This window comes from Physella acuta, unplaced genomic scaffold, assembly GCF_028476545.2.
Source record: "Physella acuta isolate Inbredline_101_S28 unplaced genomic scaffold, ASM2847654v3 ptg000175l, whole genome shotgun sequence".
In the NCBI taxonomy this organism is placed as follows: Eukaryota; Metazoa; Mollusca; class Gastropoda; family Physidae; genus Physella; species Physella acuta.
In genome coordinates, this window is record NW_026731694.1 from 506638 (window position 1) to 520358 (window position 13721).

At 37.1% G+C, this 13721-nt stretch overlaps 1 protein-coding gene across 3 annotated transcripts; it reads right to left on the reverse strand.

Moving 5' to 3' along the window:
- Window positions 1–764: 764 nt before the first annotated feature.
- Window positions 765–12328, reverse strand: LOC131936305 (endothelin-converting enzyme homolog). Of its 3 annotated transcripts, none has more exons than XM_059293231.1 (12): window positions 12239–12328; window positions 11274–11529; window positions 10243–10389; window positions 9742–9903; window positions 8597–8736; window positions 7963–8045; window positions 7547–7778; window positions 4835–5058; window positions 3783–3960; window positions 3112–3267; window positions 2392–2590; window positions 765–1640 (listed from the first exon to the last, which is right to left on the reverse strand). In XM_059293231.1, the coding sequence occupies exons 2-12, from the start codon at window positions 11476–11478 to the stop codon at window positions 1030–1032; spliced, it is 2337 nt and encodes a 778-aa protein (XP_059149214.1). In that variant the 5' UTR covers window positions 11479–11529; window positions 12239–12328; the 3' UTR covers window positions 765–1029. The 3 variants fall into 3 exon arrangements, with proteins under 3 accessions (XP_059149214.1, XP_059149213.1, XP_059149215.1); XM_059293230.1 differs by having other exon boundaries at window positions 12195–12311; XM_059293232.1 differs by having other exon boundaries at window positions 12161–12305.
- Window positions 12329–13721: the final 1393 nt, after the last annotated feature.

The following is a 13721-nucleotide window of genomic DNA, read 5'->3' on the forward strand; positions in this document are numbered from 1 at the left end:
CACATTTTGTTCCAACCTGTTAGTTCAAATATACTTCACACACAGACATCTTATCAATCAATTCGTCGAAATCTTTATAAAACAAAATAAAACATATTCTAAAAATTTTAAGGTTTAGTTTTCTCCTTAGTAATCATGTTAAAAAGTAAAAAAAAAATTGTAATTCTTTTTTTTACAAACTTCCTATGGTGTTTTGGCCGGAATAGGGAAAGATTGAAAAATCTGGCCATGCAAATATGACAGACGACGAGTTTCGCAGATGAGTGACTCACGCCCAAACTGTTATGTTTCATTTTGTGACCAAATCAGAAATCACACCCATCGTCCCCACACCCGGCGCCCCTCGCAGCGCCCCTGGGGAGTGGGGGTGTTTTGATTTAGTCACAGTCAGGGATTTTATAGGCGGGGCAGTACAGGGTACATTAATGTGATGACACTAGGGCGATACAGGGTACTTTAATGTGGTGACACTACGGTGATACAGGTTGCATTAATGTGGTGACACTAGGGTGATAAGGGTACACTAAAGTGGTTTAGTACAGAGTACATTATGGTAGTGACACCACGGTTATACGAAGTAAATTAATGAGGTGGCGCAATTGTTACTGGATGTTTCGGTGTGGTGTCACCATAAAGACAGCCATCTTGTGGTGAATTCATATGGTAACTTCGTGCATGTACAAAGGGAAAGGTTTAATAATTATACATTAAGAAATTCCAATTACTTAAAAATGTTTTAGTTAAAGAACCAACAAACACAATAGTGTGTACTGTAATATATATTTCGTAACCAACTCTTTAAAACCTAAAAATCAACATATACAAAATAAAAATATGGCTGTATAAAGTATTTATTTGACAAGAAAACATAATTAAAATAGACAAATAAGTTTTAAAATTAAATATTATACAGGGCATACAATTAACGTTTTGATCCAAGGTTATCGTTAGCAATTAATTTAAGCTCTGTGGGATACACAACACAAAAAAAGTAAAGAGAAAAAAATAACATGATAATGACGTAGAAATCTAATAATAGTCACACTTGACCTTGTGGTTCATCTTAGCCTCGGGTTTACAATTAAAGGCTTTAGAAAACTCTTCCAGTTGACCCAATGCCATGTTGACCCGGATATCGTTAGCAACTTGACCCCTCATCCAGGCATTTAACTTCTGACGGTCGTCGTTTGCCACACAGTATGATTGCGCATGCGCTAGGAAAATCATCTGCTCGTTGGTCAACCCAGTTCCGGGTAAAACTTTTTCAACGATCCCTTGACCTTTGACCCAATCTTGATAACCAATCAACGCGAGCCTTATCCCATTGGTCCAGGCGATCGCCATGGGCGTGTACCATTGGACGTTTAACTGGGCGTTGACTGACGTCCCATCCGGGTAGGTGTACGTCTTCGTGACGTTGCTGTAGACGTCTGAGACGCATTTCCGGACTGTCTCGTACGCCGTGAGTGAAGCGTTGGACCACCACGTCCCATACTCGTCCATATAGTCGCCATTTTTGTCGTGCCATTTCCCCCACTCGTCAACCACGTGATGTAGGGTACGACCGAGGATGGTGCCGAGTGAACCAAACGTCGCGTGGTGCGGCTGTTTCTTAGAGTAGATCGGGTACTGAAGAATTCCTAAGGTTAAAAAAATATTTTTTTTTTCTACATAATTATAACCATTATTTATCTTGATAAATAAGAAACTGACTTCACTAAAATTCTCATAATTTACACAAAAAAGTTATAAATAAGTGCAATAAATAACGTTGCTCGAAATAATATCTAATAATATATATATCTGCATAATGAGATCTTTGCTTGTTTGCGTTTACAAAATTATAAATGGAACCAAGCTTTATTAAACAACCACAAATAAATTACAATTTGAGAGTTTAAAGTTATTGTAATAAAAGTTCTTATTCAATTTGTTTGTTGCCGTAAACTTACATTGTGTTCTGATTCTTATTTTGTGTTTTTGTGTTGCATATTTTACTACTGTTATCATGTAAAACAAGATATTTCTTCTACACAAATGTTATTCTGTAATAATTCGACTATACTTACATTGTATTTGTATATGAATTTTTACATCGCAAACGCCTATGTTTAAGAATTATTCCACCAATCCACCACACTAGTGTTAAATCTTAAAGGTCATGGGGGGAGGTGGGGGAGAGGTGGAGGGGGGTAATTAACATGGGCAATTGATCCAGGCTTAATGACGGATTGGAGTGGGGAATTAGCAAGGGGGGGGGGTGGATAAGTCAAACGGGGTAATTGATAACGGGGGGGGGGTGATTTACTAGACCAAGCCCACCCAGCTAAACCTTCACCACAACCGCCAACAACAACCAAACATTACAACCGCCCACAAACAACGGCGTACCTGCAGGGGCCGACAACTCGTTCCACGGCCAGTACAGGTAGAGCACGGTGGAGTAGGTGGGGTCGTACCACTCCTCCCGATCCTCCCCCACCCTGGTCAGCTCCTCGATCATCAGGCTGCGGTAGTACTGGTTGATGCTGAGCAGGTTGGCGAAGTGGTCGCTGGCGTTGATGGTCAACCCGTTGTACATCTCGTCAACCTGGTGGTTACATCCAAACATTAGCAGTTAAAAAACAATTTTTCGACGATTTGAAAAGTCTCAAATTGTACTCAAGGAAGGTTTCTCGAGCCGGTTTCTTGTCTATGAGAAACAAACACCTCCTACCACGTGGAAATGAACTCAAAGTTTAACTAGAGCATCCATGATTGAACCTCATTTAGCCAGATAGGCCGAAACAACAACACAGTTTGGCTAACTGGTTAAAACAAATACCGGCTTCAGCACATTTTATGTGACTATTTTGGAGATCTTGAAGCTTTTTTACTTGTGATTGTATTGGATTGTATCGCAAATCTTAACGATATTCATACATAAAAAAGCTATAATATATATATATATATATATATATATATATATATATATATATATATATATATATATATATATATATATATATGTAATGGAATTATTAAACACACGGCAACAGACTATCATTTCCCCTATTTCTAGCCGTAATAATAAAAGCCATAGTGTTGATTGAACATCATATGTGTACCCACATTTGCCTGGTTGCCCATCCAGTCTGGATACCCCATCTTGAAGAGGATGTTATCCAGCTTCTCCTTGGCGTATTGTTTGGTTGTTGCATCCATCCATGGCGTCTTCTCTAGCTGTGACTGTAAGGCCAGCTTGATGTTGTCTGTGATCTCGTGAACCTGGACAGGGGGAGAAAGTCAAATGTAATAATAGACAAAGCTAGTCGTTCTTTAACGTCAAAGTAAAAATAATACTAGAAAAACCGAACACATAACAAACCAAGGAGAACTACGGTGAAAAGAGAAATAAATATCATATTTTAGACTTTACAATTTGTCTTTTTTTTGTTTTACTAACGGGTAGGATTACCTGACTTATATTTGGGAAATTAAAGACGGTTTGTGATTTTACGATCGATGGAAAACACATAAGCTAGACTGCCTTTATCTTTTTTTTTAGACTCTCAGTGTTAAGAGTTGTTTACTATCATCACTTGTTCACACACTGTCTTATTGTCATTCGGCACACACAGAGCTTGCACTTGACCATGTCTTACCACCATTCATGCCCCTGACCCTGTCTACCACCATTCATGCCCTCGAGCCTGTCTTACCACCATTCATGCATGTAACCATGTCTTACCACCATTCATGTCCTCGACCCTGTCTTACCACCATTCATGCACTTGTCTTACCGCCATCTTGTTCTCCTCACTGAAGAAGTGCCGCACATAGAGTGCACTGAGTGCGTCCTGCATATGCCACTGGGCAGTGAGGAAGCAGTACTTGTACAGACCCTGAAAGTTCTCCACCTTGTGAAGCAACACGTAGACCTCCTTATTGGCGTGGATGTAGTCCCAGGACATTTCCGTGCTGTGGAGTGGGGAGAGACGTACCGAAAGGTGAATCGGGATAGGTGAAGTAGAGTTAATCTGTTACTAAACGGCCAGCAGAACCGCGAATGTTTCCCATGAATTATTTTTTCTCTTCTCTATTCCCTTGTGGTCCCTGGGGAGCAAAGGGATGCAGCCACACCCCTCAGTTTTGGGCTGCTCTATCTATTTGTGCCCACGTGAACCCCGCAGGCCTTGTCTGTTTTTCAACTCTTCTTCACCTGGCCGGCCTACTTTCCTCTTCCCCGGGAATTCCAGTCTAACGCTTTCCGGTGAAATACCATTAAATTTAGCATTTATTTTCATGGTATTTCACTATAGGGCTGGTAAGTAGGTCACCAACCAGCTCTACGGCTCAATAAAACCTGCGTGAGCCATAAAACTAGTTGGTGACCTACTTACCAGCCCTATATCATATTTTTTAAAATAAAATAAAATTATCGAGTGTTTTGTTACAAAAATTAGCTAGCTTGCCGAACTAAGGAAGGATCATTGATTATACGACCAATATATATATGATAGTCTTAACCCTGAGACTTCAAACATAGCTTATTTTCATGATCGCCGCCGTTGCCAATAGTTACCATGGCAACCGTACTTTCAGAAGAGTGTCTGATTCTGGCACTATGCCCAGCTGCCTTTACTTTCTCTAACGTTATTGAGGTAGCCTACCCATCAAAATGTGCTGGACACAGGGGCGTGCCACTGACTTGAACCAGGGATACGAACTCACGACTTTCATGTAAGCAGTCAATTGTTCTATCACCAGACCACACCTGTCACGTTACAGTGCTTTGAGTTTTTATACCAATATAAGCTTGTAACTATACTTTTTAAATGATAAAAATACCAACACATAACGTTCAACCAGGCGCCATATCAGGTAGTTATGCAACATCCGGCTCCGGTGTTCGGCAGGAAGTGACGCAATCAGCTCCGTCAGTTCCCGGATGTAGTTCCTGCGTGTCAGCACGACCTTAGTGGCGCCGGTGATCCTGGCGGTGCTGAAGAGATAGGACAACTGCTGGACCCAGTTGATCAGGTTGTTGGACTCACTGGTCAGCTCGGTCAAGGTCACCTAAAAATAAACAGCATTCTAATTTAGGTCAAGGTCACCTAAAAATAAACAACTTTCTATTTCGTTTGGGAAAGATCTCTTAAGAAACATTTTACTATTATAGATGAAAGAAAGACAACTTAGCTTTGTTTCAAAGTTTTAATTTATTTTAAAGTTAAAAAAAAATTCCCTTTTAAACCTGATGGTGTAAGGGCAAGTGAAGTAGAGTTTACTTGTTTTTGTGACCTCGGCATATGAAGAGATAGTGTGATCAGCACTAAGTCCAGCCGCCTTTTCTCTCCCTAACGTGAGTTAGGTACCTATCAGAGCTGAGTGGACTCAGGGACGGTCTACTGACTTGAACCCGGATTCAACCTCGAGACTTACGGGTTAGCAGTCCAGCTCTCTACCGCTGGTATAATGTTTTTTTAAACAAAGTTTTAATCTAGTTTAAACTTTGTTGTGTTCAGTGCCGGCGCCAGGTTATTTAGCGCCCTTGGCAAGACTTATTAAAACGCCCCTTTTCACACAAATAAATTATTAAAACATATGTATCAGAAAACAATTCATTAAAAGTGACATATTAATTTATTATCAATTGCATACACGTTATAAGTAGACATCAAAATCTAATTTTACTTGCCTCCTTCGTCTCAAAAATTTGTACTAATTCCTTCAATTCCAGTTTGCAAGCGTAATCACATTTTATTGAAATTGTTGCTCAGCCCACGATTCTACTTTGTACTTTACGACATAGTCCCGTCCCCCCCCCCCTCCCCCCCCCTTAGAAAATTTTAAGTGCTGGAAAAAACCACTGAAAAAAAATTCTTGTAGTGTTGGACTCTGCAGTCCTCCCAAGGTGAGTTCCAAAACGGAACTTACCTGTTTTAAGCTTGACTGTCTTTAGTTATAATTGTAAAATGTCTATATTGTGTGATTATGTAACGATTTTTCGCTTTTTGAAAAATAAAATGTTATAAATGTATAGATTCCAACCTAAAATTGTTATATATGAATCCTTTAACAGAGGGTGAAAAATATGAAAAGACAATCAATTAGATGTTTAATATACGACTAAAACTGTATGTTTACTAACATTAAGTATTGCAATCTACAACGGCTACTGATGTATTTGTTTTAAACTTGATAATGCTAAAAAAAAAAACCTACCAAACTATTTTTTTAGACCTTAACTTAAGTTCTATATGATTTTTACAGTAGCAAATAATAACTTAAAGTTGTATTTATATGTATCTTCTTTTGAAAATCAAAATAACAAAATTGTATTCAAGGGAAATAACTTACACTAGAATTGCTAAATTAACCAAGTGTTACTAAGACATGTTTGAAAAACACAATAAAACTGTATAAATTTAATTACGTAATAATTATAACACATCTTTTAAATTAGCTTTGTAACCTTGTAAAAAGAATATATTTTACCTATTGATTACTTAACTGTAGGTTTTGTTTGAAAGTCTAAAAATTGTAGCTTTATTATAACATATTTCTGTTGAATTTTGATGACATACGTAACATCAATGGGATCTTAATGAAACTTTCATGAAATTTTGGATCCCCTAATAAAGGGATGTCATACAAAAAATCAAACACGGGTGACTGTTTTAGACTGCTAGAATTATTGATTAAATATAGACAAAAGTGTAATTTAAAAAAAAACAAATTTTTACGGTTAGTTATAAATTCCATCCTATTTAATAAATATTAATACTTTAAGAGTGGTAATATAGATTCCTAAAAATCAAGATTTTTCAGCTAGAGAACGCCTACCTTTCTTTGTAGTGTGTTCCGTACTGAATTAAAATAATCTAACTTACGATAAACTCGACTACTCGATATACTCTACTACATTCACAACACATATCAAACTTCGATATATAAACATAACTAGACTCAATGCTCCAGAACTACGACACTAACTCGCTTAACTTCACCAAGCTCTACAAACGGTACTCCCATCAACAACGATTTCACTGGACCTACTAATACACTTTAACAGTCACTATAATTCGATACCTTAGTACCACAATACTCGATAGTCCCGAACTCCAGAACTATCATACCTCATCACCAACATTCTCATTTCTCTACTACCAATCAGATTTCACATTTAGTTTAGTAACGTTTAAGCCCGTCTAATTTATGAGTGTACGAAAGGGTAGGATTTAAAGATCGTCGGTCACATTTGTTACATATTTTAGTGACACTTAAAATAATATGATGCACACTGAGCTATTTAGGCATCTCTCGAGGGGGTGATGGGGGGGGGGGGGGCGGTGTTTTTTGCGCCTGGTTGAACAAATAAAAAAAATATTTTATTCATATAGAAAATATATAACTTAGCCAGTGTCCACTCCCTCCCTCCCTTCCTCCCTCATCCACTTCGGAAGTTTCAAGTGAAACCCTGTATTCCGAATGTTTCTAATACTCTCCCCTTCATTTGAAAGAAACCCTGTTTACTGTAATGAATGTTGCGACGCGATCTGACCTTGTTAGCGTCTTGATAGGCGTCATACGTGTATTCAGATTCTGACGCCACTGACGCCAGGTGTGACTCTATGGTGAAGGTATCGTTGACAAACTCGTCCAGATCTGACTCTGTTGTCCCGTTGTCCTGGGTGATATTCATAGTAATGGCGTCATTGACTAGAAGGGAGCCAACTCTTCGAATAAACTTTTTGTACGCGTCCCGATATGATTCAGCGTTTGGGTTAGTGTACCTGAATATGCGAGAAAAAAAAATCTTTGAACAAACCATTTGGCAATGATTACAAAATGTAACTAAGCTAATCAAGGCTTATAAACCTACAAGAAGATGGGGAAAATATGAGTGTATACCACAAGCATATCACGGCAATTGTCAATATTTTCCTTGTTTGAGCAAATAATTTTTTCAGTACTCACCAACTCCAGTACATGTACTTCCCCGTACCTGCCGGAGAAATTTCAATGGCTCTTTTAGTGTGGTCGTACCAATCTCTTCCTACCTGTAAAAGTAGATAGTTTTGTCCGTTTGATTTTATTTTAGGGCAGTTATGAAATTATTCCAGTTATTTACGTTTTTATTTTATAATGTTGGAATGGATTTCCACCAACATAAATAATACTTGTGAATTTATTATGCCCCTATAGACCGTTGACTCCGATTCCAACAACAAACTAAAAAGGAACAGTTGTTTTATTTTGGAGTTGTCTCTCTTAGATGAGTGGCTGTCCCCAACTCGAGACTTTTCGGTTCAGCAACCATGAGCTTAACCGACCCGACGACGCCGACCTCTTCTCTCATTGACAATTCTTTCAACTTCGTAGTCAGAGAATATGTATACAATTTTTGTAACTATTTAACATAAAAACCCAAATGAATATTTTAAAGTCTCCACGTGAACAATATAAAATCCCCATTCCATCTAATTCCTACTTCCACATAATAAAAAGAAATAGTGTTCTAACTTTAAGAAAACCGATCAACAATTTTAACCCAGAGTTATGCTCACCAACACACATGTGATAGAAGGCAACCTCCCAAGAATGTACTCACGTGAAGGGAGTAGAAGGCCTCCACCCAGAACTCCGACTGAACTTTCTTCAGGGCGTCGTTGAAGTCCCAGTCTTGTTTCCAGTTACCCAAAAGTTTCCACCCCCCAAGTTCAGAATTGATTAGTTCCAGTAACGGTCTTCCTGTACAATTGGACGACCACATTGACAAAAATGTTAGGGGTGTTAAAATCTTGTTCAGTAAAAACGAAGATTTACAGATTTGTTATTTGTAAAGCGTCCAGTGTAAATAAACGAATGATAAGCATAAGTCATTAGTAACAAAACAGACAGTGTTAAATACCTCATAAGTTAAAGACAAGTTACAAATAGTTTGGACGTTTCGACCTAAGGTCTTCGTCAGCACACAAAAGTGTGGTGGCGAAGACTCAATGCAGCTACCATTTGTATTTATCTTTAAGTAATATCTACCTTCATAAATTAATGGGTAGTGTGTTTGAATATAGTCGATGGAGATGGTATTCAATATATATTTGCAGTTATATGGGTGAATCAAGAGGTGGTTGGTGGATTGGTTGCGATGGAGAAGCTGGGTGGTGTGTAAAGGTGACGGGACCTGTGCAGATAAGCCCCGCAAAAAAGTAATTCCCGGCCACCAAAAAACTATTATAGAAATATTATATAGAAATATTATAATATTATCTATTATATTCAATAGATTTTATTGAAGAAAGTGATATTGGGACATGATAGTGATAATTTGAATGAAAAGGTTTGCATTTTGGTACCTTTAACCATAACTTTAACTCTAAGCTTAACCCCCAACCCCAATCCTAACCCCAACCCCAATCCTAACCCAAACCCCAACCCTAATCCTAAAGGCAGATAAGAAGTTTCTTTAATGCCTTGTGTTTAAATATTCAAATGTAAAGACATCGGAAATAAATTATGTGTGGCGGGGCTTAACTTTTCGCCCTTGCACTTTTTGCATTAGTCGCGGGCTTTAACTGGACAATATCCAAGGTGGCATAGTGGGTGGGGTCGGATGAGGCACGTATTCAAGTCTGATTATTCACGTCAGAAATATTGGACATGCCGAGCTTACAGCTATAGAGTTAGATGTTGGAACTTTGAAAGTGTACAGACATCCAATTTACACGTAAAGTCATATTTCTACATTATACTCACCTCTCTTCTTGTCGCGGGTGTACAAATTGTTACAGCCCTGGAAATATTGTTTGAGTTTTCTTTCAGACGAAGCGTCGTGCATCTTTGATATGGGAGTCTCCATCAGGTCGATGAGACGATCTTCGTTCTGTCGCCTCAAGTCTTGTAGCACACTACGGGTGCCTAAGGTGATACAAAATGTCTTAATTTTTTTTACATAGAATTACACTCATTAGAACCGATATTAATGCTCAATGGCAAACACCCACAAATACATAGATACGTGGGTTTTTTTTTTTTTTTTTTTTTTTTTTTTTTTGTGAGGAAGAAATACTAGATAACATAGTAAGGGAATTAACTCAGTAATTGAATAACTTTCCTGGTTCCCGCAGTTGTTTCCCATTGCAATATTTTAGTATTTTTTTTTATTTTTTTATTTTTTTTTTACAAATATGCATTATGAAATACTGAAGTTACTAGATTTCTTTACCAAAAAGATGCAACAAATTAACCTGCACTTACCCCCATCCAGGTAAACCGATGCTACATTCTGGTAGTTGCCACAAGCGTACTCATAAAAGTTCTCACACGGGTCAACACTTTTGTTCCGTAGTTCCATGGCCCTGGTGGCCGTCTCCATACAGCCGATATCAACACACATACGCTCGTCTGGTTAGAATAACAACATACGATTTAATATTTATTAACCATTGTATCAATTTTTAATGACTAGATGAAAGGACCGTTAAGGAGAATCATAAAAGGCGCAAGGCTGATAGTGCTGTATTTTCTCTAAACCGAAACCAAAATCTCCACCTCAACCCGGAAATTTTCCCGGAAGGATGCTGAAATTTAGGCAGAAATGGGAATAACACACATGTGTTTCATAAACATACAGTACGTATATGCAATAAAACGTAATTTAGGTTTAAATTCTTTCCTATATTGGTTTCGAAGCTCAATTTGTTAACATTTTTGTGCGTTTTGAACAGAAATAATGTAAAACGGGATTCTAAACACAATAACAGTACAGCATTAACTGTACGGTTGTTTGCAAATGTTTTCTTAAAATACTAATTATCAGGTGGGAATGTGGTTGAGTGGTAGTGCGCACGACTGCCAACCTGGAAGTCAAAAGTTCGGATGCCGGACCTAACTTGAGTCTGCAGCATTCCCTGAATCGACATATCTATGGTAGGTACCTAAATCACGTTAGGGAAAGTAACAGTGCCCGGACACAAGGCTGACCGCACCATCCCTTCAAATGCCGAGGTTAAGAAACACACGCACTCTACTTCATCTGCCATAAGGATCATAAGGTCTTAATGGACCTTTACTTATATATATATATATATATATATATATATATATATATATATATATATATATATATATATATATATATATATATATATATATATATATATATATATATATATATATATATACAAGGAAAGAACCTTAATGTGAAGCCGATGTCGACATTTTGGTTGTATTTGAACGATTATTACAAAAGGAAGGAATTATCCGTATCCGTAGCACGAAACTCTTACCAATGTAAGCTTGGCTTTGTGTAGCCGCCAGTTCCGATAACTCATTGTTGGCTTTACCAAACAGACTGGCTAAAATGACGCAGAGAAACAAGAGCAAAAGGGCGATGGCTCCGAGAATAATCTCCCTTAGACCAAACTTCCATCTGTTTAGATTGATGAGGTTAATGATGGGTGTCTTGTCAAACGACTTAAATTCGTCCGCCATTTTGAAAATACGTCAACAACTTGGTCGATGTATTAACATCCGCTTGATCGTCTGTGAAAAAATATATGTAAATCGATGAAAAGTAACTTGCACATTTTTGATTTGTTAAATATGTCTGGACTGAGTCAAGTTGGTTTCTTTGGTCAGATCTGCTTTTTTCCCCCCAAAAATAAAATAGTAGTAAAAAAAATAAAATCCTTGATAAGAGATTTAATTCCAATAAAATTTAACTGATGTTTTCTATTCAATTTCGAAAATAAATACATTTCAACTCTACTTAAATCGAACAATATCAAAAAGTCACGAATAATTTAGTTTATACTTAACAATATTTTTGTAATAATAAGAACTTAAATTTCTTAAATCACAATCGTTTAAATACAAAAGTCTTAATTAGATCACGACAAAACAAAGACGGAAAATGTGATTAGATATTGTTAGCACCTTCGGAAAATAAAATTGAAGATCTTTAACATAAAATAGATATCATAAATTTATCTATAGTACACCGAGATGTGTATATTTTTAAAAGTTCTCTAAATAGATTTAAACAGTATTTGGAAAATAAAATTAATATTTGGAAAAACAAAAAACAAAATATTAAAATATACTTAATAGTAATATCGGATATGTAATTTTATAATAAAACAAAATTTTACAAATTGTAACAATATTTACACACTATTTAAACGTAATATTTATATGTCACAAAATACCAGTTCAACAATCCACATAGAAAGATAATCAAGAAAACGCTCACTAATTTCCCTTCATTCCAGCGTCTACCTGTGGTACAGCGTCACCTGCAGACAGGTGTTCAGGTGCTGACCTGTGACACGTGACCTGTGACACGTGACCTGGATGCTATGGACACCAGGTCCGGTTGTGAATTTTAATTGACATAATGAAACGTGATCTAGACTTGTCAGGTACTGTCACGCTAACTTTTGTTTCGCTTCCTACAAAAATTATCTCTCGGCGACTGCTTGTAGAACTTTAAGCTCAGTGGTAGGTGTAATAGTCTTCACTCATGGTTGCCTATAAAATATTAGCACAGGGGGGATTACTCTTTTAATTGACATTCTCAGAAACTTGCTGGGTTATCGTTGCTAACTCGTTATTGAAAGAAAAAAAAAAAACGAAATCATACAAAAGTTTGGAAATAGAATTACAAAATTTAGTTTCCTTTCAGTAGCTTCTGCAATTGAACTTGGTACAAAACACCACGTAGCTTAGCAATTCTTGTGACTTCACCAGCAAAGATCGAGAGAAGAATTACGAAGTTTAGGCTATATAAGGTCCCCAATCTAATGCCCCGATTCACAATCTAATATTCTACTTAGCTGGGTACCTCCATTGTCTAAACAGATAAAAGGAAGACATTTTTAATGTCTATATATAAATGTGTGTGTGTGAGCGTGTGTGTATGTGTGTTATGCATGGCTCCCATTTTGTCTTAAAGTATGTGGATATCAAACTTTAAAATCCTAACCTTGTCCTTATGAGAGGGTTAATTTGATAACACATTGAGCTGTCTGGTTGGATGACTAAATAACGCCGTCACCCACCCTCCTCCCTCACACAAACACTGACATACACGCACAGAAACAAACCTACCCTCGACTCATATCTTCCATTGTTATTCAGATAATCAGATACAGGATCGAGTTGTGAGATAATTTTCGTTTTTAAAATTTGTTTTTAATTAATATTGTTCATTTGATGTGATTTTGTCTTTCTTTTATCAAATGATTGCCCAGTACTAGATCTTTACATGCCAATGCTGGCCATGTCTAAAACTGACAGCCTTTCCTGAGTCAGGGCTTTGTTGTATTTATTTGCTGGTAAAAACAACAACGTTGTCTTGTTTGGTATAACTCAGTGTATATGGCATGTTTTATTTCGCCGTTGTACCACCTACCAAATAGCCCATGGTTTATTATATTTAAATATGTGTCTTGTTTGTTATAACTCATTGTATGTGGCATGTTATATTACGCCGTTAAACCACCTACCAAATAGTCCATTGTTTATTCTATCTAGATATTTGTCTCAGTATTCACACTATGAATACAAGCAGACGCATTCAGTAGAAAATTGATTACATCTGTTGTCCACACAAACTGACATTTGACAAATAAACCACACGTGATGTATCACAGATACGGTCATTAAGCCGATAGTTGTGGCTGATTCATTAACTTACGTATCATTCTGTACCATGCACAAGCCTGAAGTACTAC

Excerpts from the sequence above, each read along its gene's own strand:
- LOC131936305 (XM_059293231.1), bottom strand. The coding sequence starts at position 11,478 with ATGGCGGACGAATTTAAGTCGTTTGACAAGACACCCATCATTAACCTC. Across the intron at positions 7,779-7,962 it reads AAGTACATGTACTGGAGTTG|GTACACTAACCCAAACGCTG; the intron begins GTGAGTACTGAA and ends TCGCATATTCAG. Across the intron at positions 3,268-3,782 it reads GTGAGGAGAACAAGATGGCG|GTTCACGAGATCACAGACAA; the intron begins GTAAGACAAGTG and ends CCCCCTGTCCAG.